Source organism: Phyllobates terribilis, unplaced genomic scaffold (genome assembly GCF_046119375.1).
Source record: "Phyllobates terribilis strain yellow unplaced genomic scaffold, ASM4611937v1 Scaffold_5__5_contigs__length_657084704, whole genome shotgun sequence".
Classification (NCBI taxonomy): domain Eukaryota; kingdom Metazoa; phylum Chordata; class Amphibia; order Anura; family Dendrobatidae; genus Phyllobates; species Phyllobates terribilis.
Window position 1 is genome coordinate 36,166,250 of NW_027362765.1, and position 22,862 is coordinate 36,189,111.

At 47.7% G+C, this 22,862-nt stretch overlaps 1 protein-coding gene across 1 annotated transcript in view; it reads right to left on the bottom strand.

Moving 5' to 3' along the window:
* Positions 1-7,470, bottom strand: part of LOC141270645 (uncharacterized) — a 327,734-nt gene extending 320,264 nt beyond the window's left edge. The window contains exon 1 of the mRNA XM_073680731.1: positions 7,418-7,470. Coding sequence (XP_073536832.1) covers positions 7,418-7,443 — 26 coding nt within the window. The 5' untranslated portion in view covers positions 7,444-7,470. The remainder of the gene's footprint in view (positions 1-7,417) is intronic.
* Between the last annotated feature and the right edge of the window lie 15,392 nt (positions 7,471-22,862).

Genomic DNA, 22,862 nt, shown 5'->3' on the forward strand with positions numbered 1-22,862 from the left:
TGGGCAGTTTGTCAATTAAGCATTAAGCATGTTATCTTCAGCACAGCCTGTTGCCGCTTGGCCAAGGCAGTGCTACAGTGCTGTCAGCTTGTGACTGATGTGGTCATTTCGGAGATGGAGGAGGAGGTGCAGGTGCTGAACGATGTGATTACATTGAGGTTAAATTGGTGACGCTGTTTTTTATACTAAAGAAAGATCCTATTGTTTTGGGCTTTTTTACGTTATTTTTTAAGACAAATGCATTCACCAGGAAATGTCATTTTAACATTTTACAACCTTATCTGGCAATGTGGTGTGTGACACATTATCAGACACAACCTGTTTTATTTATGATGGAGGGACTCTGAAAGTCATAAAGCCTATTTTTATAGGGACATCAGACGGCCCTTACTGTTCTTAAAAGGCCAGCAGTTGGCCCTAGCTATTGTTAGAGAGCCATCAGCTGGCTATGCTTTGTTGTTCCCATTATTAACAAGTGGGTCTCCTATACTGTTATTGCGTATCCAGTGACTGCAAGGGCTGCCAAAAATTTGGACGCAACCCAATACCCCTTTGAAGAGGCATAGAGGAGGGTCTCAGTAAAAAAAATGTTCCCATTATAAAGGAGCGGGTCTCCTATAGTGGTAACGCCCATGCTGTGACTGCAAGGGCTGCCAAAATTTGGGAAAAACCCCACTAAGAATTTAAAGACACATAGAGCAGGGCCACAGTAACAAGGTACGACATGTTCCCCTTAGAAAGGAGAGGGTCTGCTATACAGTTATAGGGCATGCAGTGAGTCCAACGGCTGACCAATTTTAGTAAAAACACCACTAAGAATTTAAAGACACATAGAGTAGGGCCACAGTAACGACAAATTCCCATTAGAAAGGAGAGAGTCTCCCATAGTGTTGGCCTATGCACTGAATCCAAGGGCTGCCAAAAATTTGGAGGCACGTCAATGCCCCTTGGAAGTGACGTGGAGGAGGGCCTCATAAAAAAATGTTCCCATTAGAAAGGAGCGGGCCTCCTATACTTGTAATGCCCATGCACTAACATACATTTACCCCCGGGGGGTATACATGAACATACTGTTTCAAAAAATTTTTTTTACGGGCATCATAAACACCCTTTAAAAAAATAGGTGGGTGCTGTATCACGGACCACAGTCACCCTGGTGATATGGTGGTGGAGGATGAGGAGAAGGAGGAGGACAAGAGCAAATAGCCAAAATCAGGAAGCGTATACCCATGTGTGGGTGTGAAAAGGTGCATGGGAATACACCTCTCAAGAAAAGACACTGGATTGGAGTTTATGTTACGCTGCTATCATTCGGTGGTCTTGAGAAGTCTGGCCCAATCCAGCCCTTGCTCATTTTTATAAGCATTTTCAGTTGACAGGCGGATGCGCTTATCAGTTATAATTCCACCAGTGGCACTAAAAACCCGCTCTGATAAAATGCTGGCGGCAGGGCAGGCCAGGACCTCCAAGGCATAGAGAGCCAGTTCATTCCATGTATCCAGCTTGGATACCCAATAATTATAAGGCACAGCGGAATCAGGGAGGACGTTGGTATGGTCGGCAAGGTACTCCCTCAGCATCTTCCCAAACTTTGCACTCATTGTGAGAGTACCCCGCGCATAGGGGCCTGTCCAATGGGAGGGTCTGAGAAAACTCTCCCAGAACTTTGACAGTGTTCTCCTGCCTCTGCTGGATTGAAGTTGTGTCTCTCTCGCCTGTACTCCTTGGTTGTCCAACGAAGTGTGCCCTCTGCCGCCAGCGTTTTCAGATGGGAATTTTTTTTAATAGTTCCGCAACAAGGGCCTTCTGGTACAGCCCCATTTTTGTAGACCTGTCCGCCTCAGGAATAAGAGATATAAAGTTCTCCTTGTAGCGTGGCTCTAGAAGTGTCACCAACCAGTAATGGCTGTCACCCAAAATTTTGAGAACGCGAGGGTTATGGGAAAGGCAGGGTAACATAAACTCAGCCATGCGTGCCAGACTACTAACAGGCAAGATTTCCGTGTCCTCACCAAGAGGATGACTGACCATGCTCTCCTCCTCCTCCTCCTCCTCTCTGTCCTCTGGAAATCCACGCTGAACAGCTGTGCAGGTAGTACCGTCTATAGTGCATGAAACTAGCTACTGTCCTTCCTCCTCCTCTTCCTCACTGTCACCCAATCCACGTTGGGATGAGATGAGGCTTGGCTGTGTGTAATCACCCTGTATGGTTCCTTGCTCCATCTCATCGTGCTCCGCCAGCAATGCATCCTCTTTGATTGTGAGCAGAGAGCGTTTCAGAATACAAAGAAGCGGGATGGTGACGCTAATTATGGCGTCATCGCCGCTCACCATCTTGGTGGAGTCCTCAAAGTTTTGAAGGATGGTACAGATGTCTGACATCCATGTCCACTCCTGAGGTCTTATGTGTGGAGTCTGAACTAAATACCGACGGCCTTGTTGATGCTGGTACTCAACAACTGCCCTCTTCTGCTCACAAATCCTTCCCAACATCTGCAGTGTAGAGTTCCAAAGCGTGGGGACATCATACACCAGGCTGTGATCCGGAAGCTGCAAACGCTGCTGAAACACTGCAAGGGTGGCAGAAGCTGTAGCTGACTTTGTAAAATGGGCACACAAGCGGCGTACTTTAACAAGCAGATACGGCAGCTCCGGGTAGGATTTGAGAAACCGCTGAACCACAAGGTTAAGCACATGGGCCAGGCATGGTACGTGTGTGAGCTCGCCTCAGAGCCGCCACCAGGTTCCGGCCATTGCCACACACACGACCATGCCTGGCTGTAGGTTCAGCGGTGTGAGCCACAGATCTGCCTGCTCTTTAAGAGCTGTCCACAACTCTTCAGCATTGTGCGGTTTTTCACCTAAGCATATTAGCTTCAGCACAGCCTGTTGCCGCTTGGCCGAGGCAGTGCTGAAGTGCTTCCAGCTTGTGACTTTTGTGGTCATTTCGGAGATGGAGGCTGAAGAGGAGGAGGGGGCTGAGGAGGATGAGGTGCAGGAGCTGTAGACCATGGGGGCAACCCTGATTGACCTAGGGCCCGCAATCCTTGGCATCGGGAGGACGTGTTCCGTCCCAAGGCCCGACTGGGTCCCGGCTTCCACTATGTTAACCCAGTGTGCCGTCAGCGAGATGTACCGTCCCTGCCCACAAGCACTTGTCCACGTGTCCATGGTTAGGTGGACTTTACCGGTAACTGCGTTGTTGAGAGCACAGCTAATGTTTTGGGACACGTGCTTGTGTAATGCGGGGACGGCACACCGGGAGAAATAGTGGCGGCTGGGGACCGAGTACCGAGGGACGGCCGCCACCATCAGGTTGCGGAATGCTTCCGTCTCCATGAGCCTAAAAGGCAACATATCGAGCGCAAGCAGTCGTGAAATGTGAGAATTTAGTAGTGTGGCCTGTGGGACGTTGGCTGCATATTTGCGCTTGCGTTCCAAGGACTGGGGTATGGCCAACTGAACGCTGCGCTGGGACAAGGACATGGATGTGCTTCCTGATGCTGCTACTTGAGAGTGTGCAACAACAGGTGCAGGGCAGGAGGTATCTTCGCATGCACCATGGACAGGGGATTGGCTTGCATCCACAACAGCGGAAGAAGCAATGGTGCCACCCGCAGACACTGTTCCTGGACCCTGGGGTTCGGCACACAAAGTCGGGTGCTTCGCTGCCATGTGCCTGATCATGCTGGTGGTGGTCAGGCTGGTCGTTTTGCCACCCCTGCTGATGATGGCCTGGCAGGTGGTGCAAATGGCTTTTTGGGGTTATTGGCACAGTCTTTAAAAAACAACCAGACTCGGGAAGACCTAACAGTTGTACTGGCAACTTCCTTCGTGTTGGTGTTACGGGGAACGGTTGCCTACCTTCTGTCTGTGGCCACCACACTGCTTCTTCCTGCCTGTTGGGGTGCTCTGCCTTCCTCCCCCTGTGTGCTGCTGTCATCGCTCTGCATGTCCTCCTGCCAGGTTGGGTCAGTTACTATATCGTCCACCACCTCGTCTTCCACTTCCGCACCCTGGTCCTCCTCCTGACTTTCTGGCAATTGTGTCTCATCATCGTCCACCTCTTGTGACACTTTCCCACCGTCGCCTTCGTGTGACCGTGGCTGCTCAAATATTTGGGCATCGCTACACGCGATCTCCTCTTGCCCCGCTTCAAGTGGACCGGGCGAGAGGCCCGAATCTATAAATGGAAAAGTGAACAGCTCTTCAGAGTGTTCAAGTGTGGGATCAGTTGTCTCTGGGTACTCGGCACGGTGGGAGGAAGGAGGATCAGGATGAGGAATATGCAGTCCAGACTCACGGCTACTGAGACTTGACCGTGTGGAAGACAGGGTGGTGGTGGTGGTGGCTAAGTGACTGGAAGTATTATCCGCTATCGAACCAACAACCTTTTGACACTGCTCTGGGTTCAATAGTGGTGTGCTGCGGTCCCCTAGAAATTGGGACAGGAAGGTCAGGCGAGAAGATGTGGGTGTTTGTTGTGGCACGATTTCGGCTTGCCCACGGCCTTGTCCTCGGCCTCTGCATGCACCATTACCATCATGTCCAGTTCCCAGTCCCTTGCCGATTTTAGATGGAGGACAGTATCTTCCACGCTCACTACAAATGACTGAGTTTGGAGCAAACTTATATGTGAGCCGTGTGACGGAGAAAACACAGTTTTAAATACCTGGCCTGTAGGTAACTATTTTGAACAGCAAACCAGTGTCAAAAACTTTGCTGACACACTGAAAAAAAAATGTAATGCTGGCCAGAAATGGCAGCATTTTCAGTTTTAAATAGCTGGATTTTTAGCGCTGTAATATGGAAAGGACCTGGCTGTATTCTGCTGTGCCAACAAGCAAATGGCGCAGAAAAACCGTGTTCTCTGGATTGCTTTTTAAGCAAATTATGAGGATTAAGATGCAAAAAAAATTATTCCTGGTCCCTGAGACCTGGCCTATTTCTAGAAATACAACAGCAGCAGAAGGCAGAACTGGAATGGAGCCTCTTGTCCTATGTGCACTGCAGTCTGCTATATACACTGCCTGCCTGATATCTCTGCAGATGGATTAGTTAGTCTTCAAAAGCACTGTTTGTTAAGATGGATATGTGTAATGTACGGTTTTTCTCCCTACGCTACCTAATACACGATTAAATCTCTCCCTGACACAGCAGCAGCTCTCCCTACACTGTCTGATCCGGAGTGACTGTGATGAGCATGGCGGCGCCAGGTCTTATATAGACCTGATGATGCTGTGCGGCCAGCCAATCATTGTAATGCCCACAACCAACATGGCTACGGCATTACAGTGCATGGCAGGCAATCCCGGCATGTTCATTGGCTCTCTAAAGAGCGCCAAACATGCAGGGAGGGGACCCGAGTTCCCGCCGGAGCAACCCGGAAATACTCACCGAGCACCATGATGCTCGGGCGAGTACCGAGTAGTGGTGAGCGCGTTCGCTCATCACTACTCCCGAGTTCGTTGACGCGGGGCATCGGATACACATCACACTTGGATACCTCAGTCAGCCGGCGGTAGTCATTACAAAACCTCCATTCTCCATTGGGTTTTGGCACGAGGACGATTGGGCTCGACCACCCACTCTTTGACTCATCTATTACCCCGAGGTATAGCAAAACTTATTTTTTTAGGGACCTATTCAGTTTTGAAATTACTCAAATCCTCAAAAAGTGACACCATTTTAAAAACAGCGCCCCTAAACATATTTAAAATTGCTTTCAGATAGTTTATTAACCCTTCAGGTGCTTTTCAGGAACTAATCCAAAGTGATATGACAGGAATGAAAAAATATATTTTTACCACATAAATTTTTCTAGCTTCTGGACAGGCCGTTATAGCTGGAAAACTTTAAGTTCATTATTTGGCCATGACTTGCTGTGTCAACCATCAGGACCAAACGATCAAGATCTCAGGATGCCGATGGGGTTAAAGAGAGAGCCCCAACAGTCTGTTAACCATCTAGATTCTGTAGTTGCTATTGACAGCAGTATTTAAGGGGTTAAACGGCCATGGTCGATCCCAAAACTGATCGTAGCTGATGCCGCAAGTTACCAGTTTTAGTGTACAGCTGACATCTGCTGGATTGTTACCTGTCAGAGGATGGGAGGGGGCCCAATTTACTAAATATGTGACTTCTGGAGGCAATTGGTCACTCAGGATGTTATTTAGGAGTATCAAACTACAGGTGGGCTGAATACAAATTTTTTAGAAAACCATACATCATTTCCTTTATACTTCAGAAATATGTGTTACTTTGTGCTGGTATATCACAAAAATTCCCAATAAAATATATTTAAGTTTGTGGGTGTAAGGCCAGGTGCACACGTTGAGTATTTAGTGAGTTTTTTACCTCAGTATTTGTAAGCCACAACCAGGAGAGGAACAATCAGGGGAAAAGTATAATAGAAACAGGTCACCACTTCTGCAGGATGATTACACTGAGGGCTCACTGAGCTGCTGGAGATTTTTCAGTGATCTATGGGGTGGAGGATGACGGCACTTACTCTCAGCATGTGAGAGTGGAGGAAAGACGTGTGCAGATGGGGAGTTTTACATTGCGGTGCACTATGTTTTATTTTAGCGGTGGATTGTTGCACTTTTTCAGGCGGGACTCTAGACATCGTCTGCCCCCATTTGGACAACGATTCTAGGTTGAAGTTGCTCTTGTGAGAACCTCCCTCCAACAACTCCACTCCAGTCACCTCAGCACTGAACTGTCCATCCATAGGTTGGAGTTGTTCCGGTGAGATCCTCACCACAGCAACTCCATTCTAGTCACCTCATGTGCCCATAACGCGCTATGACTGGCCGCTCACAGGTATCACGTGACCCCTTGCAGCAGCCGGATTTTTCTTCCGCTGATGTCACGTCAAGTGAGGCATGACATCAGTGACGCGGTCCCCGCGATGGATGCTGGACTGCGGATGGGGTTACCCCGCGCGTCACACCCTGCATCCACCATGAACTTTCCCAATGAATGAGGAGAGGGAAAGCGCACGGTGGATGCTGGATGTAATGCGGTGTAACCCCTCCCACAGCCCATCACTCACCGGGGAACGCAGCACTGAGTCATTCCCGGCTGCAACCAGGGCCAGTGAGAGCGCCGCACACAGGCAATACATACAACTAAAGGTAATCACAAAAATACTTATGAGCACATGCTAAATACATTGGGGCAATTCAAAAAAGTAGTGGACAACCCCTTTAAGAGTGGAGCTGCTGGAAGGACGGAGAATCTCACAGGAACCTCCAATCTAGAGGCCTCCCCGGAAATACGGCTGTTCTGTGCGATATGCGAGGGAAAGAGAAAAGGTCACAGCACTAGGAATAAGGGAGACAGAGGTCACAATAGTCTCAGCACTGAGGGGGTTAATGTCCCCTGCCCCCATTAATGGGGAATCTCCACATACCTCCACCTGCAGAGCCGCCACCACATATATGGCTGTTCTGTGCGCACAGGACCTGTGATGAGGTCACAGGAGGGGAGGAGTCAGGGGTCACATGATCAGGGGCCTCAGTGGATGCAGGACTCTGCTGTGCTGGTTGTCATGGTGCTGGATGAGCTGATGTTTATGTGTGGGGTCAGGAGTAGAGATGAGCGAACCCGAATTGTAAAGTTAGGGGTTTGCACCAGACACTACAGTGCTCAAATCCGAACACCGACTTCTCACAGAAGTCCGTTTTCGAGTTCGGATGCTGAATAAAGTTTCTTGAAAGGCTGCAGCGCCAACGCAGCTGGGGCATCAGCATCGCATCGGAAGGAAGGTTTAGCCAGGCCGAAATGTTGAAAACCTTCCTCAGCACACCACAACATCCAGCACCACCATCTGATACGTTCCATATTAGCAGGAGGCAGTGTTTCAACAACATGGTGGAAGAGTACGCGTCCACACGTCTCCACGTAATAAGTGATGGGTCTGCCCTATTTAACTTCTGGGTCTCTAAATTGGACACATGGTGCGAGGTTGCCCTTTATGCCTTGGAGGTGATGGCCTTCCCTGCAGCATGTGTACTGCCAGAATGTATATTTAGCGGTGCAGGAGTTGTGATCACAGACAGGCGCATCCGCCTGTCCACAGCCAATCTGGGGAAGCTAACATTCATTAAAATGAACCAGACGTGTATCCCACAAGCTGGATAGAGCAGTTTACCAGCCGCACACAGCCATTTGTTATACTACACTACAGTTTGTTCATTCTGTTTGTTATTCCCAATGTTTTGGGGTCTCCCAAAATTAAGAAAAAAACAAAACACAAAAACAGTGTTCGCTCCTCCGCCTCTTCCACCTACACCGCCACGTCTACCTCCTCTTCAAAATCTCCTCCTCCACTTGGACCTCCGCCTCCTGGTTCAAGATTTTTATTTTTTTATTCTATGTTATTTTAAGTAGTTTCTCTATCCACATTTGTTTGCAGGGCAATTTTCTTGCTCTTAGCCCTATTTTGCAGCTCCCTAGCCCTTGCTATGATCATTTTACAGCCCATTGACTTCTATGGGGTTCAGGTTCAAGTTAGGGTAGCGTTTTGGTACCCAAACCAAACTTTGGACTACAATTCGGTCGAACCCGATGAACCCGAACATCCACGGGTCCGCTCATCCGTAATCAGGAGGATTTTACAGTGTGGATGTAGCAAAGCCATGTGTGTACGGAGCAGAGCCATGTATATGACGTGTACGGAGTGTAGCCATGTGTGTGAACAACGTGTATGGACTGGAGGTGTGTGTGTGTACGACGTTTACAGAGCTGAGCCATGTGTGTACGATGTATATGATGCCTGTATGTGTACTGAATTGAGCCGTGTGTGTGTGTACAACATGTATGAAGCAGAGTCGCATTATTACGTTGTGTGCAGAGCATAGCCACATGTATACCATGTGTATGGAGTGATGAAGGAGGCCTCAGGCCTACTCCTGCTCAGCAGCCATTTTAGAGACTTTGGATCAAGACTCCATTTTGTGATGGAATTTCTTTGTTCACAACGAAGAAGAAGAAATTTAGTGGTGTTACCCCACCCTGCTTGTGTGCAAGCTACACTCTGCCAATTCCAAGAAATTGCCTACTACAATCTGATACCATCAGAACAGTATGCGTCATTAGCAGTAGTGTGTCTATGATAATAAGGAATAAACTTATAGAAATGTATTGGAATCATGTATGTAACTTGACAACTTTCCATTGAAGCATATTGTTATAATTTTGTATAAGTAAATCTGTCAGACAATAGTCTGGCATGAACCTGAGTGTGAACCTGGGTTGCATTAACAGAAGCATACAGACTAGATCACGTGACGTAATTATCTCCCTCTACTCCTCTTTGGTCAGACCTCATCTGTGTCCAGTTTTGGGCACCACATTTTAAAAAAAGACATAGAAAAACTGGAACAAGTTCAGAGAAGAGCTACCAGAATAGTGACAGGTCTGCAAATAATGTCCTATGAGGAACGACTAGAGGATTTGGGAATGTTTAGTTTGCAAACAGGGGCGTACCGTACATAGAGGCTGCCCACGCAGCTGCTATGGGGCCACTTGAGACAGGGGGGCCCGATGTGAAACAACATCAGACCCCTCCATCCCGCATCACAATCTCCACAGTATCTGCATCCTAAGGATGCAGATACTGTTGAAAACAAACCGGCTCGTTCAGAACCTTCAGAGGTTCGGTGGGCCGGAATCAGGACCCACCTCTTCACCTCTGGCTCAGACGATGCCTCATTGTATCTGTAAGTGCAGAACATGAGATTCGCCCACCAGCTCCGGCCTGTAATTCCAGCAGAGGGGCTGCTCCAGCATGGCCCCTGCTCTGTAGGTGTCTTACTGCTCCGCTCGCCCCCTCCTGACTTCAGCCCTGCAATTTGCAAGAACACTCTGCTGTCGGGACCTGGGAGATGGGAGGCTGCACCACAGAAATGCATCATGTGGAATCATCTGCAGAGAGGGTAAGTCCATGTATAATGTGTGTGTGTATATATGTGTGTGTGTGTGTGCATATATGTGTGTATAAATATATATATATATATTTATATATACAGTACAGACCAAAAGTTTGGACACACCTTCTCATTTAAAGATTTTTCTGTATTTTCTTGACTATGAAAATTGTACATTCACACTGAAGGCATCAAAACTATGAATTAACACATGTGGAATTATATACTTAACAAAAAAGTGTGAAACAACTGAAAATATGTCTTATATTCTAGGTTCTTCAGAGTAGCCACCTTTTGCTTTGCTCACTGCTTTGCACACTCTTGGCATTCTCTTGATGAGCTTCAAGAGGTAGTCACCGGAAATGGTCTTCCAACAATCTTGAAGGAGTTCCCAGAGATGCTTAGCACTTGTTGGCCCTTTTGCCTTCACTCTGCGGTCCAGTTCATCCCAAACCATCTCGATTGGGTTCAGGTCTGGTGACTGTGGAGGCCAGGTCATCTGGCGTAGCCCCCCATCACTCTCCCTCTTGGTCAAATAGCCCTTACACAGCCTGGAGGTATGTTTGGGGTCATTGTCCTGTTGAAAAATAAATGATGGTCCAACTAAATGCAAACCGGATGGAATAGCATGCCGCTGCAAGATGCTGTGGTAGCCATGCTGGTTCAGTATGCCTTCAATTTTGAATAAATCCTCAACAGTGTCACCAGCAAAGCACCCCCACACCATCACACCTCCTCCTCCATGCTTCACGGTGGGAACCAGGCATGTAGAGTCCATCCGTTCACCTTTTCTGTGTCGCACAAAGACACGGTGGTTGGAACCAAAGATCTCAAATTTGGACTCATCAGACCAAAGCACAGATTTCCACTGGTCTAATGTCCATTCCTTGTGTTCTTTAGCCCAAACAAGTCTCTTCTGCTTGTTGCCTGTCCTTAGCAGTGGTTTCCTAGCAGCTATTTTACCATGGAGGCCTGCTGCACAAAGTCTCCTCTTAACAGTTGTTGTAGAGATGTGTCTGCTGCTAGAACTCTGTGTGGCATTGACCTGGTCTCTAATCTGAGCTGCTGTTAACCTGCGATTTCTGAGGCTGGTGACTCGGATAAACTTATCCTCAGAAGCAGAGGTGACTCTTGGTCTTCCTTTCCTGGGGCGGTCCTCATGTCAGCCAGTTTCTTTGTAGCGCTTGATGGTTTTTGCAACTGCACTTGGGGACACTTTCAAAGTTTTCCCAATTTTTCGCACTGACTGACCTTCATTTCTTAAAGTAATGATGGCCACTTGTTTTTCTTTACTTAGCTGCTTTTTTCTTGCCATAATACAAATTCTAACAGTCTATTCAGTAGGAGTATCAGTTGTGTACCCACCAGACTTCTGCACAAAACAACTGATGGTCCCAACCCCATTTATAAGGCAAGAAATCCCACTTATTAAACCTGACAGGGCACACCTGTGAAGTGAAGACCATTTCCGGTGACTACCTCTTGAAGCTCATCAAGAGAATGCCAAGAGTGTGCAAAGCAGTCATCAAAGCAAAAGGTGGCTACTTTGAAGAGCCTAGATTATAAGACATATTTTCAGTTGTTTCACACTTTTTTGTTAAGTATATAATTCCACATGTGTTGATTCATAGTTTTGATGCCTTCAGTGTGAATGTACAATTTTCATACTCATGAAAATACAGAAAAATCTTTAAATGGGGAGGTGTGTCCAAACTTTTGGTCTGTACTGTATGTGTGTGCATATATGTAGTGGTGTACCTCCAATGGCGGCAGGCCACACAACTGCTATGGGACCCGTGAGCCGCACCTCACTGGGCCCTGCTTCCGCCTGTTAGCACCCGCACTGCCCAGCCGCTCTCCCACATAGAATAATGGGAATGGAAACGTCTTCTGATGCTCCCTCATCCATCATCATTGCTCGCGCTGACAGCCAGAGGGGGGGCCCAGTGCGAGCAATGATGATGGAGGAGGGAGCATCAGAAGAGTTTTCCATTACCATCATTCTTACTCGATGTATGATGTCATTAAAGGGCGCTCACTGCTCTGAGATGTCCGGCACTTCACACTGCAAGCTGAGGGGACTGGAGCATCGGCTGAAACCAGGAGAGGTGAATATTGTATTTATTTGACCGATGGCCATAATACAGTATGAGGACTGCATTATACTGCATGGAGGACCAGGGGGGTGCATCATACTGCATGTAGATCCATGGGGGTGCATTATACTACATGGAGGACCATGGGGGTGCATTATACTACATTGAGGACCATGAGGCTGCATTATACTGCATGGAGCACCATGGGGGTGCATTATACTGTATGGAGGACTATGGGGAGTGCATTTACTGTATGGAGGACTATGGGGAGTGCATTATACTGTATGGAGGACTATGGGGAGTGCACTATACTGTATGGAGGACTATGGGGAGTGCACTATACTGTATGGCGCAGGGCTTCGGAGCCCATTTTGGTGGAGTCAAAGTCGGTATAAAATGGACCAACTCAGATGCCTAAAATATATAATAAATTGGGTACAGTAGTTCAATGCAGTTTGTGGGGAATATTTTTTTCATAAGAATTTGGGAAAGTTATGAAATGTCCTATAAATGTCTGTCCTATTCCTGATCTAAGGGTCTAGACTTTTAGCTGAGATGAATCTGTGTTATAGTAAATTTATCACTTAAACATGAGCCATGTATGAAGGAGTCGGAGTCGTGGAGTCAGAGTTGGAGTCAGTGTCATGGAAATTGAGGAGTCAGAGTCGGAGGTTTTTTCTTACCGACTCCACAGCCCTGGTATGGAGGACTATAGGGAATGCCGTATACTGTATGGAGGACCATGGTGAGTGTCTTATACTGTGTGGAGGACCATGGCGAGTGCATTATACTGTGTGGAGGACCATGGTGAGTGTCTTATACTGTGTGGAGGACCATGGCGAGTGCATTATACTGAGTGGAGGACCATGGTGAGTGCATTATACTGAGTGAAGGACCATGGTGAGTGCATTATACTGAGTGGAGGACCATGGTGAGTGCATTATACTGTATGGAGGATCATGGTGAGTTCATTATACTGTATGGAGGATCATGGCGAGTGCATTATACTGTGTGGAGGACCATGGCAAGTGCCTTATGCTGTATGGAGGACCATGGCAAGTGCATTATACTCTGTGGAGTGTGGAGAGGTGTGGGGCCATTATATTGTATGTAGGCCCATTATACTGCATGGAGTGCTGTGTGGGGGTCACAGTTGGGGGATCATACTGTGTTGGGGTCACCATACTTTGCCTTGGGAGTTGAGGTGGGGTACAATAGGGTCATTATACTGTGAATGTGGGGGAATTCACCAGGGGGGTATAATACTGTGTTTGGGGACACTTTTGTTGGCATTGTTGGCATCACACTTTATGGGGCAATGAAAAAGGAATCTAGGACTTCAGCAGGTGGAAAATTACTATGTAAAGGCTGGAAAGTTGTAAGATCTGCTCTTCTGTGACCCCGACAATTATTTACTTTTTTTTTTGGGGGGGGCCCAATTAGAACTTCTGCTATGGGGCCCCATGATTCCTATGTACGCCCCTGTTTGCAAAAAAGAAGACTGAGAGGAGACTTAATAGCTGTCTACAAATATCTGAAGGGATGTCACAGTGTAGATGGATCGTCCTTATTTTCATTTGCACAAAGAAAAAATAGAAGCAATGGGATGAAACTGAAAGGCAGAGGATACAAATTGGATATTAGAAAAAAACTTTTTGACAGTGAAGGTGATTAACGAGTGGAACAGGTGGCCACGAGAGGTGGCGAGTTCTCCTTCAATGGAATTCTTCAAACAGAGGCTTGACAGACATCTGTAGGAGATGGTTTAGTGAATCCTGCATTGAGCAGGGGGTTGGACCAGATAACCCTGGAGGTCCCTTCCAACTCTATCTTTCGATGTTTCTATGAATTAGACTACCTGTTTGAGTATCTTTTGTTCTTCCGTTGCAACAACATCTACCTTCACCATGTGGTTCGGTCTTTATCATAGCAGACAATCAGTTTGCTTTGACAGGAGTGATCACGTTGGTCCTGATTGTCTATGAAGAGAGTCGGGAGTAGGGTCCTCCTCAACTTCTCTTAAGTTTATGATATTCCACTAGGGTAGCACTGTGTAGACTATGGGTGGATGCTGATATCTCTCTCTCTCTATCTCTCTTTCATTTTCTATGCTCCAGGGTTCGGTTGCTGGTATATGAATAAAGTCTTTTGATGTGGTTAGTGTATCATATGCAAAATTTGCCCTAGCTACTGAGATGATGGTGCTACTATCTAAAGCCAATATCAGAATCTAAGGAATTTGGAGTGTACTTGGCATTCAATGGATGGAGGTGCAATTCATGCTCAGTTGTCCAATCTAGTGACCTGACTTCGCCTTTGTCTTTCCCTTTTCGTTTACTATGTGCTCTCTTGATAACTGACCTTGAAACGTTTGATTACCCTAAGTAAGTAGTGACTACTCCCCCCCCCCCCCATCAATGGATCCAGTTCATACACTCTGTCATCAATTGGCAAATATGACCCAGATGGTCCAGGATCTGGCCAGAGAGCATGTAGTAAACTAACGGGGAAAGACAAAGGTGAAGTCTGGTCACAGTCCAAGGTCCAAATACCAGGAAGACAATGGATCTGAGCAAAGGGGCTAGGCAAATGGATGGTCAGAAGAAGGTCCAGGGTCAAGCAGCAATAGATCAACAAGCAGCGCACAGGAATACAAAGCAAACCACTGAGCAAATGCTATGTCTGGCAGAGAGCTGGGACTGACAACTCAGCAAAGTAACTGGGTAATCACTTCGAACAGGGAACACCTGTTTAACAGCCGTGACACATGCAGCTGTGGCGACACTAACAGATGCCGAGCATGCCGCAAATACTCAGCGAGCACCCGAGCGTGCTCGCCGAAAGGGTTAACAATACACACTCACTTATCACTACTTATCACATTATAGCTGTTACGGATCTGGGTGGTGGAACCTCTGTGCTGCGGTGCAAGGAGGGACCAGAGGGGCATAACAAGGTATCAATTTGGACTGACTAAGGTCAAACGGCGGCTCAATCGACTCCGTGAACCAGGGAAGGACCGAGCAGAGGGACCAGGTGCTACTCTGGGCCTGTCCTTGTATGAGAGAAGGTGACTCCCACTACCCACGGGTAACTGGCAGGAGCCTCCGGGTAGGCACGGCAGGTAACTGACAGGAGCCTCCAGGTAGGCTGACTAATAGGCAGGGTAGGTAACTTTTACGAGCCTCCAGGTAGGCTGACTGATAGGCACGGCAGGTAACTGGTACGTTCTACGGGTAGGCCGGCAAGCCAGGCCCATAGACAGACTGGCGGGTTTGGATTGTAGGCAGACCGTCGGGCTGGAAAGTACGATGGGCAGGCGGAGACAGGTAGTCAGGCTGGTGGACTGGACTGGTAGTCAGGCTGGGGGACTGGACTGGTAGTCAGGCTGGCGGACTGGACTGGTAGTCAGGCTGGCGGACAGGACTGGTAGTCAGGCTGGCGGACTGGACTGGTAGTCAGACTAGCAGCGGGACCTGAGGGCTGAAGCAGAGTTTAGGACACAAAGCTACAACCTTGCACGGGCACCTCCATTTTGGAGGAGGTGCCTTTTATATGAGAGGTCCTCTGGCCATTGGCCGGGGACTCCTTGGGACGGCGCGCGCGGCCCCTTTAAATGGGAGGGAGCGTGCGCCCTAAGCACAGTGCCCGGGAAGCTGCGCGCGCCGGCAGCAGCAGGAGAGCCGGAAGGCGCCAGGCCGGGAGCGCGGCGGTAAGAGGGACGGAGTCTCTGCCTGTCAGGGGGCAGAGACGCCGATACTACAATAGCACAGGTCACTTTATATTATACCACTAGGTTCTTATTATGTCTCTCTGTTTTATTTTATTTGCACTGTGAGATCAGAATTAGCTCTCTATATATATTCTAGAGAAATATTTGCATAGGATTAATCTCATTTATTTATCAACTATAAAACCATGCCTGTATCTAATATGTGTTTTCATTTAATAGCATTGTTTATGCTGATTAGGCTAGTTCCAACTTTATCTTGATTTTTTTACCCTCCATTTTTTTCTTAGTCTCCGTGCAATGAAATTATTATTACACGCTAATTACTTTTTTATGAATTAATAGTATATAATTCCTATTTAATCATCGGTTTAGGCTATCAAGGAGTTTTTGTCCATCATTATTTAAATCAATTATTATATACTAGCAATCATTGAGAATTTGATATATATTTGATATATGTTTGATATACTCTTATGACAACCCCATCTCCGGTCCAATTTTAATATTGTTGAGTTTTCTTTCCTTGTCATTATTAATGTTATGTGGTAATGAAATAAAAATTAAAATATACATACATAGCTGTGCATCATATTTATAGGTTTAATATTGGCATTAACCTGTTAATCAGTGGTAGGGGTGGGTTATACAGAGCAGGAGTATCCCTTTAGCCTGACTTTCCAGATTCTTTGAGAACAGATTGTACTAACTTCGAAGAGGATTGTGATAAACTACACAAAACATTACATGCCATGATATATCTCTAAGCTGTCCAAGGTTGTTGGCTGTAATATACATTTATTTACATCTGCAGGAGACGTGTTGGCATGGCTCGAGCCCTGGTTTCATGTCATCAGTCCAAGCCATAAACTCCATTATGTATGTATGAAATGTGGAGCACTAATACTTTCTCTACTTTTCTGACCAGAACTCATAGCAGACCAGAGATCCATCATAAATGAGTACAACTCCGGTTTAGTGGACCTTGTTAAAAAGTTCTCTCTAATTGTTTAATATTTCTCCAAAAAACTCATCTGATAGTTTGGATTGTCAAGAGCTACCAAGTCACATACTCTAATCTAATTACCCAGAGATGTTTCACCGCTAGTTACTAAATCATTAACGTTGAAGACTGTCGGGGTGGAGTGCAATCACTTTAGAAGATATGTTATTGATTATAGTCACAGTTTTTGTCTACAGCAATTTGTGTCCTAGTTCCTCTCATTTACCGTATTTTTCGAACTATACACTGTGTTCCAAATTATTATGCAAATAATATTTTCTCAGATTTTCCCAAATTACCTATATGAATTGCACTCATTGTAATTTTCCAGTCAAATAACTATTAGAGTACAATTGGAAGGTCTTTGTACAAACTGCCTATGATAACAGTATATTTTTTAAAAAAGAAAACACTCAAACTGCACTCAAAATGCATGTTCCAAATTATTATGCACAGCAGAGTTTTCAACCTTTTCATTTTAATAAAGAACAAAAAAATGGTAATTTTTGAAATTATAAGCATTAGCAGGTTATTACAAACTGAAATCAAACAGTTTTCAACTCAAAACTTTATTCTAGGTGATGTAACATTTGCACATAGGACTCCTTGTTCGAAAGGAGCTTCTGAACTCTCTCGTCCATTGAATTTGTCAGTTTTTGGATGGTTTCTGCTTCAATTGTTTTGCATGAGGACAGAATACCCTCCCAGAGCTGTTGCTTAGATGTGAACTGCCTCCCGCCATCATAGACACTCCTTTTTATGATGCTCCAGAGGTTCTCAATGGGGTTGAGGTCAGGGGAGCATGGGTGCCACACCATAAGTTTGTCCCCTTTTATGCCCATAGCAGCCAGAGATGCAGATGTGTTATGTGCAGCATGAGACGGGGCATTATCATGCATGAAAATGATCTTGCTGCGGAATACACGGTTCTTCTTCTTGAACCATGGCAGGAAGTGCTGTTTGAGAAACTCAACATACATTATGGAGTTCATCTTTACCCCTTCAGGGATCCTAAAAGGGCCGACAATCTCTCTCCCCATGATTCCAGCCCAAAACATTACTCCACCTCCTCCTTGTTGGCGCCGTAGCCGTGTTTGCATGGGGTGTCCATCAACCAGCCATCCTCCACTCCATCCATCTGGACCATTAAAAATTAAAAATATACTGTTATCATAGGCAGTTTGTACAAAAACCTTTCAATTGTACTCTAATAGTTATTTGACTGGAAAATTACAATGACTGCAATTCATATAGGTAATTTGGGAAAATCTGAGAAAATATTATTTGCATAATAATTTGGAACACAGTGTAAGACACACTTTTTTCCTCCAAAATTTTGGAGGAAAATGGGGAGTGCGTTTTATAGTCCGAATGTTGGGGGGGTGTATATATACATATATATATATATATATATATATATGTATATATATATATATATATATATATATATATATGGGGTGTGGGGGGAGCGGTAGCGGTGAAGGAGCAGGGCACAGGAGGCAGCAGCCGCCCGCTGCAGCCTACATTGTCCCCGCTGCTAAAGAAAATGAATATTCACTGGAGCATGGGGAGCACTGAATATTCATGCTCCTTAATAGCGGCACACAGTGTAGCCGCGCTGCGGCTCCTGCTGCTGCCGGAATCGCCTGTGCCCGCTGTTAAAGGGGTGAATATTCATGCCCTTTAATGAGCGGTCACATGCGATAGCCGGCAGCAGCAGGAGCCGCAGCGCGCCTCCGCTGTGTGCCGGCTATGAAGGAGAGTGAAGTCACTGCTCCCCGCGCACACAGTCCCGGCATGGGGAGAAGTGACTTTCGGCAGCTGATCTCTCCTTGTGAGCCGCGCATGCCAGTGACGTCATGCGCGGCTCACATGGAGAGATCAGTGCAGGTAGACAGGACGCAGCGCTGGAGGAGAGAAGAAAGGTGAGTAGGAGTGTTTATTTTTTTTTATGTGCAGCATGATGGGGATTAGGGGGACCATGCATACTAGGATAGGGATTAGGGGTGCCATGCATACCAGGATAGGGATTAGGGGTGCCATGCATACCAAATAGGGATGAGGGGTGCCATGCATACCAGGACAGGGATGAGGGGTGCCATGCATACCAGGATAGGGATGAGGGGTGCCATGCATACCAGAATAGGGATGAGGGGTGCCATGCATACCAAGATAGGGATGAGGGGTGCCATGCATACCAGGACAGGGATGAGGGGGCCATGCATACCAGGATAGGGATGAGGGGTGCCATGCATACCAGGACAGGGATGAGGGGTGCCATGCAGACCAGGATAGGGATGAGGGGTGCCATGCATACCAGGATGGGGATTAGGGGTGCCATGCATACCAGGATAGGGATTAGGGGTACAATGCATACCAGGACAGGGATGAGGGGTACCATGTATACCAGGATAGGGATTAGGGGTGCCATGCATACCAGGATAGGGATTAGGGGTACCATGCATACTAGGATAGGAATTAGGGGTGCCATGCATACCAGGATAGGGATGAGGGGTGCCATGCATACCAGGGCAGGGATGAGGGGTGCCATGCATACCAGGATAGGGATGAGGGGTGCCATGCATACCAGGATGGAGGGGTGCCATGCATACCAGGATGGAGGGGTTCCATGCATACCAGAATGGAGGGATGCCAGGCATACCAGGATGGGGATGGGGATCACGTGTAAAAGGAAGGGAGGGGGCATATATACCAGGATGGGGGATATTGTCAGAATTGGGGGACATTACCCCTATATCAGTGTTAGCAGAAGACCCCCCTTAAAAGTGCATCATGACCACATTTTTTGCTTAAATTTTTTTTTATTTTCCTCCTCTAAAACCTAGGTGCGTCTTATGGTCCGGTGCGTCTTATAGTCCGAAAAATATGCTAATCACTTTCTACTGCAGCCATTTTTGTTTTTTTGTTCCTAACCAGGTCCAATATTCCAAAACTGAAATGTCACTTTACACGGTAATAACTTTGAAACGCTGAACCTGATTCCAGAGTTTCTGAGATTATTGCTTTTCCGTGACACGTTGTACTTTATGTTAATGGAGAATTTAGGTTGAGTTTATGAAAAAATCAAAAATGTACTAAAAATCTAAAAAAAATTACAAATAATCAAACATTGATTTTTATTATTTTTTTAAGATATTAAAAGGCTAGAAGGTTAACAACCAGATATCATATGTTCAAGAAAATATACAAAATCTATTTTTTGGGGAAGGACGCTCTGGTTCTTAATCATGCCCCTTGTTCTCTGGCAGAGACCATACCCCAGGCCATACGAATGGACTACAGAATCCGTGAGAGACGTGGTGAACAGCAGGCTGCCCATTATACTTCCCGAAGCAGGTCTATTTACCATAGGTGGAGTCATTGGAGGTTAGAGTTGCTAGTCTTTGTGTTGTGGAGAAAAAATTTAGATAAGATTTTGGACTCTGTCTGTACTGTGGTCTCTCTGGACATTTTCTCAAGAATTGCCCAACTCGTCCTCAGGCAAGCAAACTGTTGGGAAAATGTCTGAGTATGAATGACAGCCGAGGAGGTCACCCAGATTTCCAGGTACCTTTTTCTTCCTCTGATAAAGTACTGATAAATATGGTGTTATCCTTCAAGAACCAGGCGTTATCTGCATTGGCGTTCATTGACTGTGGCTCTGCTGCCAACTTCCTTGATTCGGGGCTGGTTCTGTAGTTAGGATTAGGGACAGTTAGTTTAGAACAAGGATGTCAAACTCAAACACACAGCGGGCCAAAATTAAAAACTTGACAAAGGTGCGGGCCAACCAGTATACAAAAAAATGGGCCCCACAAAGTTCTCCATACAGAATAATGGACCCCACATAGTCCTCCATATAGAATAATGGGCCCCACATAATCCTCCATACAGTATTATGGGCACCACATAGTTCTCCATACATAATAATGATCCCACTGTAGTGCCGGCGTCCCTGCCCTCTGCTAGGCAGGGACGCTGCTCCCCTCACCGCTCTGCTCCGTGCCCGGCATCCTCCCCCCGCTCTGCTGTCAGCGCGCGCTCAGTCCCGGCGTCCTCCTCCTGCTCTGCTCTCAGCGCGCGCTCCTTCCCGGCCCCTGTGCTTAGGGCGCGCGCGCGCGCGCTCCCCTCCTCTTAAAGGGGCCGCGCGCGTCGCCCTAAAGAGTCCCCGGCCAATGGCCGGAGGACTTCATCATATATAAGGCACCTCCTCCTAAATGGAGGTGCCCGAGCAATGTTGTTTGCACCTGTGTCTCACCTGTGCTTCAGCCCTCAGGTCCCGTTGCCAGTTACCTGCCAGTTTCCTGCCAGTTACCTGCCAGTTACCTGCCTGATTCCTGCCTGAATACTTGTTACCTGTCTGCCAGTCTGAGGTCCGACGGTCTGCCTTACTACTCCTGTCAGTCTGTCTAAAGGACCAGCCTGCCCGCTCACCTGGGAGCGCATATCAGCTACCTGCCTGCTTGCCTGAGGTCCGACGGTCTGCCTTACTACTCCGGTCAGTCTGTCTATGGACCAGCTTGCCCGCTCACCTGGGAGCGCTTCTCCGTTATCTGCCTGCTTGCCAGCCCGGAGGCTCCGTTGTCACGTGCTGTGACCACCAGCTATCTCAGAGACTCTTGCCCGCTCACCTGGGAGCGCATCTCCGTTACCTGCCTGCTTGCCAGCCCGGAGGTCCCGTTGTCACGTGCGGTGACCACCAGCTATTCCAGAGACTCTTGCCCGCTCACCTGGGAGCGCTTCTCCGTTACCTACCTGCCTGCCAGCCCGGAGGTTCCGCCGTCACGTGCCGTGACCACCTGCTATTCCAGAGACTCTCGCTTGCTCACCTGGGAGCACACATCTACCATCTGCCTGCTAGCCTACCCGGAGGCTCTGCCATCACAGGTCGTACCTACCCCTTACCCAGAGACTGCCCTGATCACTTGCCGTAACTCCCTGTCCGTTCACCCAGAGACTGCCACCCGCTCCCTTACAAGGGCCGCCCCCTTGTATAGTAGCTCAGAGGTTCCGCCTCCCGGACCCGTTACAGTTTGCTCGGGCCATGGAACCCGGTGGCACCCAAGCTCCCTCGCTCACGGACCTGTGTCATGAACTGTCCCGTCAAAGGTCCCAACAGGAGTCCATCCTGGGTCACCTGCGGAATGTCAATACTCGCCTGGACACTCTGACTGCACCACCTGCAGCCACTGCCAGTACCATGACTCGCAACCCGGCAGCTCCGCTACCCACTAATACCATGGTAACCTATCCCGGTCCCCGGCTGTCTGCACCTCCTCGCTTCGGAGGCGACTCCGTCCAGGCTCGGGGCTTCATAAATCAGTGCACCCTGCACTTTGAACTTTTGTCCCATCAGTTTAATTCCGACCGGGCCAAAATTGCCTTTATCATGTCCCATCTCACCGGGGAGGCCCTGGCCTGGCTAAATCCTCTATGGGAGAGAGGAGACCCCCTGGTGTCCAACTTGCCTGCTTTTCTCTCGGCTTTCCGGAAAGTCTTCGACGAACCCGGACGGAAGACCTCATCCGCATCCTCTCTGCTACGCCTCCGTCAGGAGGGTCTCACCGTGGGCCAATATGCCATACGGTTCCGCACCCTTGCCTCGGAGCTGGCCTGGGATAACGACGCTCTGGTATCCGTCTTCTGGGAGGGTCTGTCCGGTCGTATTAAAGATGAACTTGCTGGTCGGGACATTCCTACCTCTCTCGATGATCTAATAACCCTTGCCACCCGGATTGACCTACGGTTCCAGGAGCGTGCCAAAGAGGTCACCCGTGAGAGAAGGATTCCACGTTTAGCTCCTACTTTCCAGAAACCCGTCATTCCCTCCATCTCTCCCCAGGTACACTCTCCTGAGCCTATGCAGGTCGACCAGACCAAGATGGTCAAAAACCGTCAGGACTCACGCCGTGCCGAGGGGAGCTGCTTCTACTGTGGCAGTAAGGAGCACCGGATCCGTGCCTGCCCGAAGAGGTCGGGAAACGCCTGTGTCTAGGTTCGCTCAGAGAGGTCCACCTAGACAAGAATAAATCCTCTCCATCCCTGCTGTTGTCAGTTTCGATCATCTACGGGGAGAACCGTTATTTCGAACTAGCCCA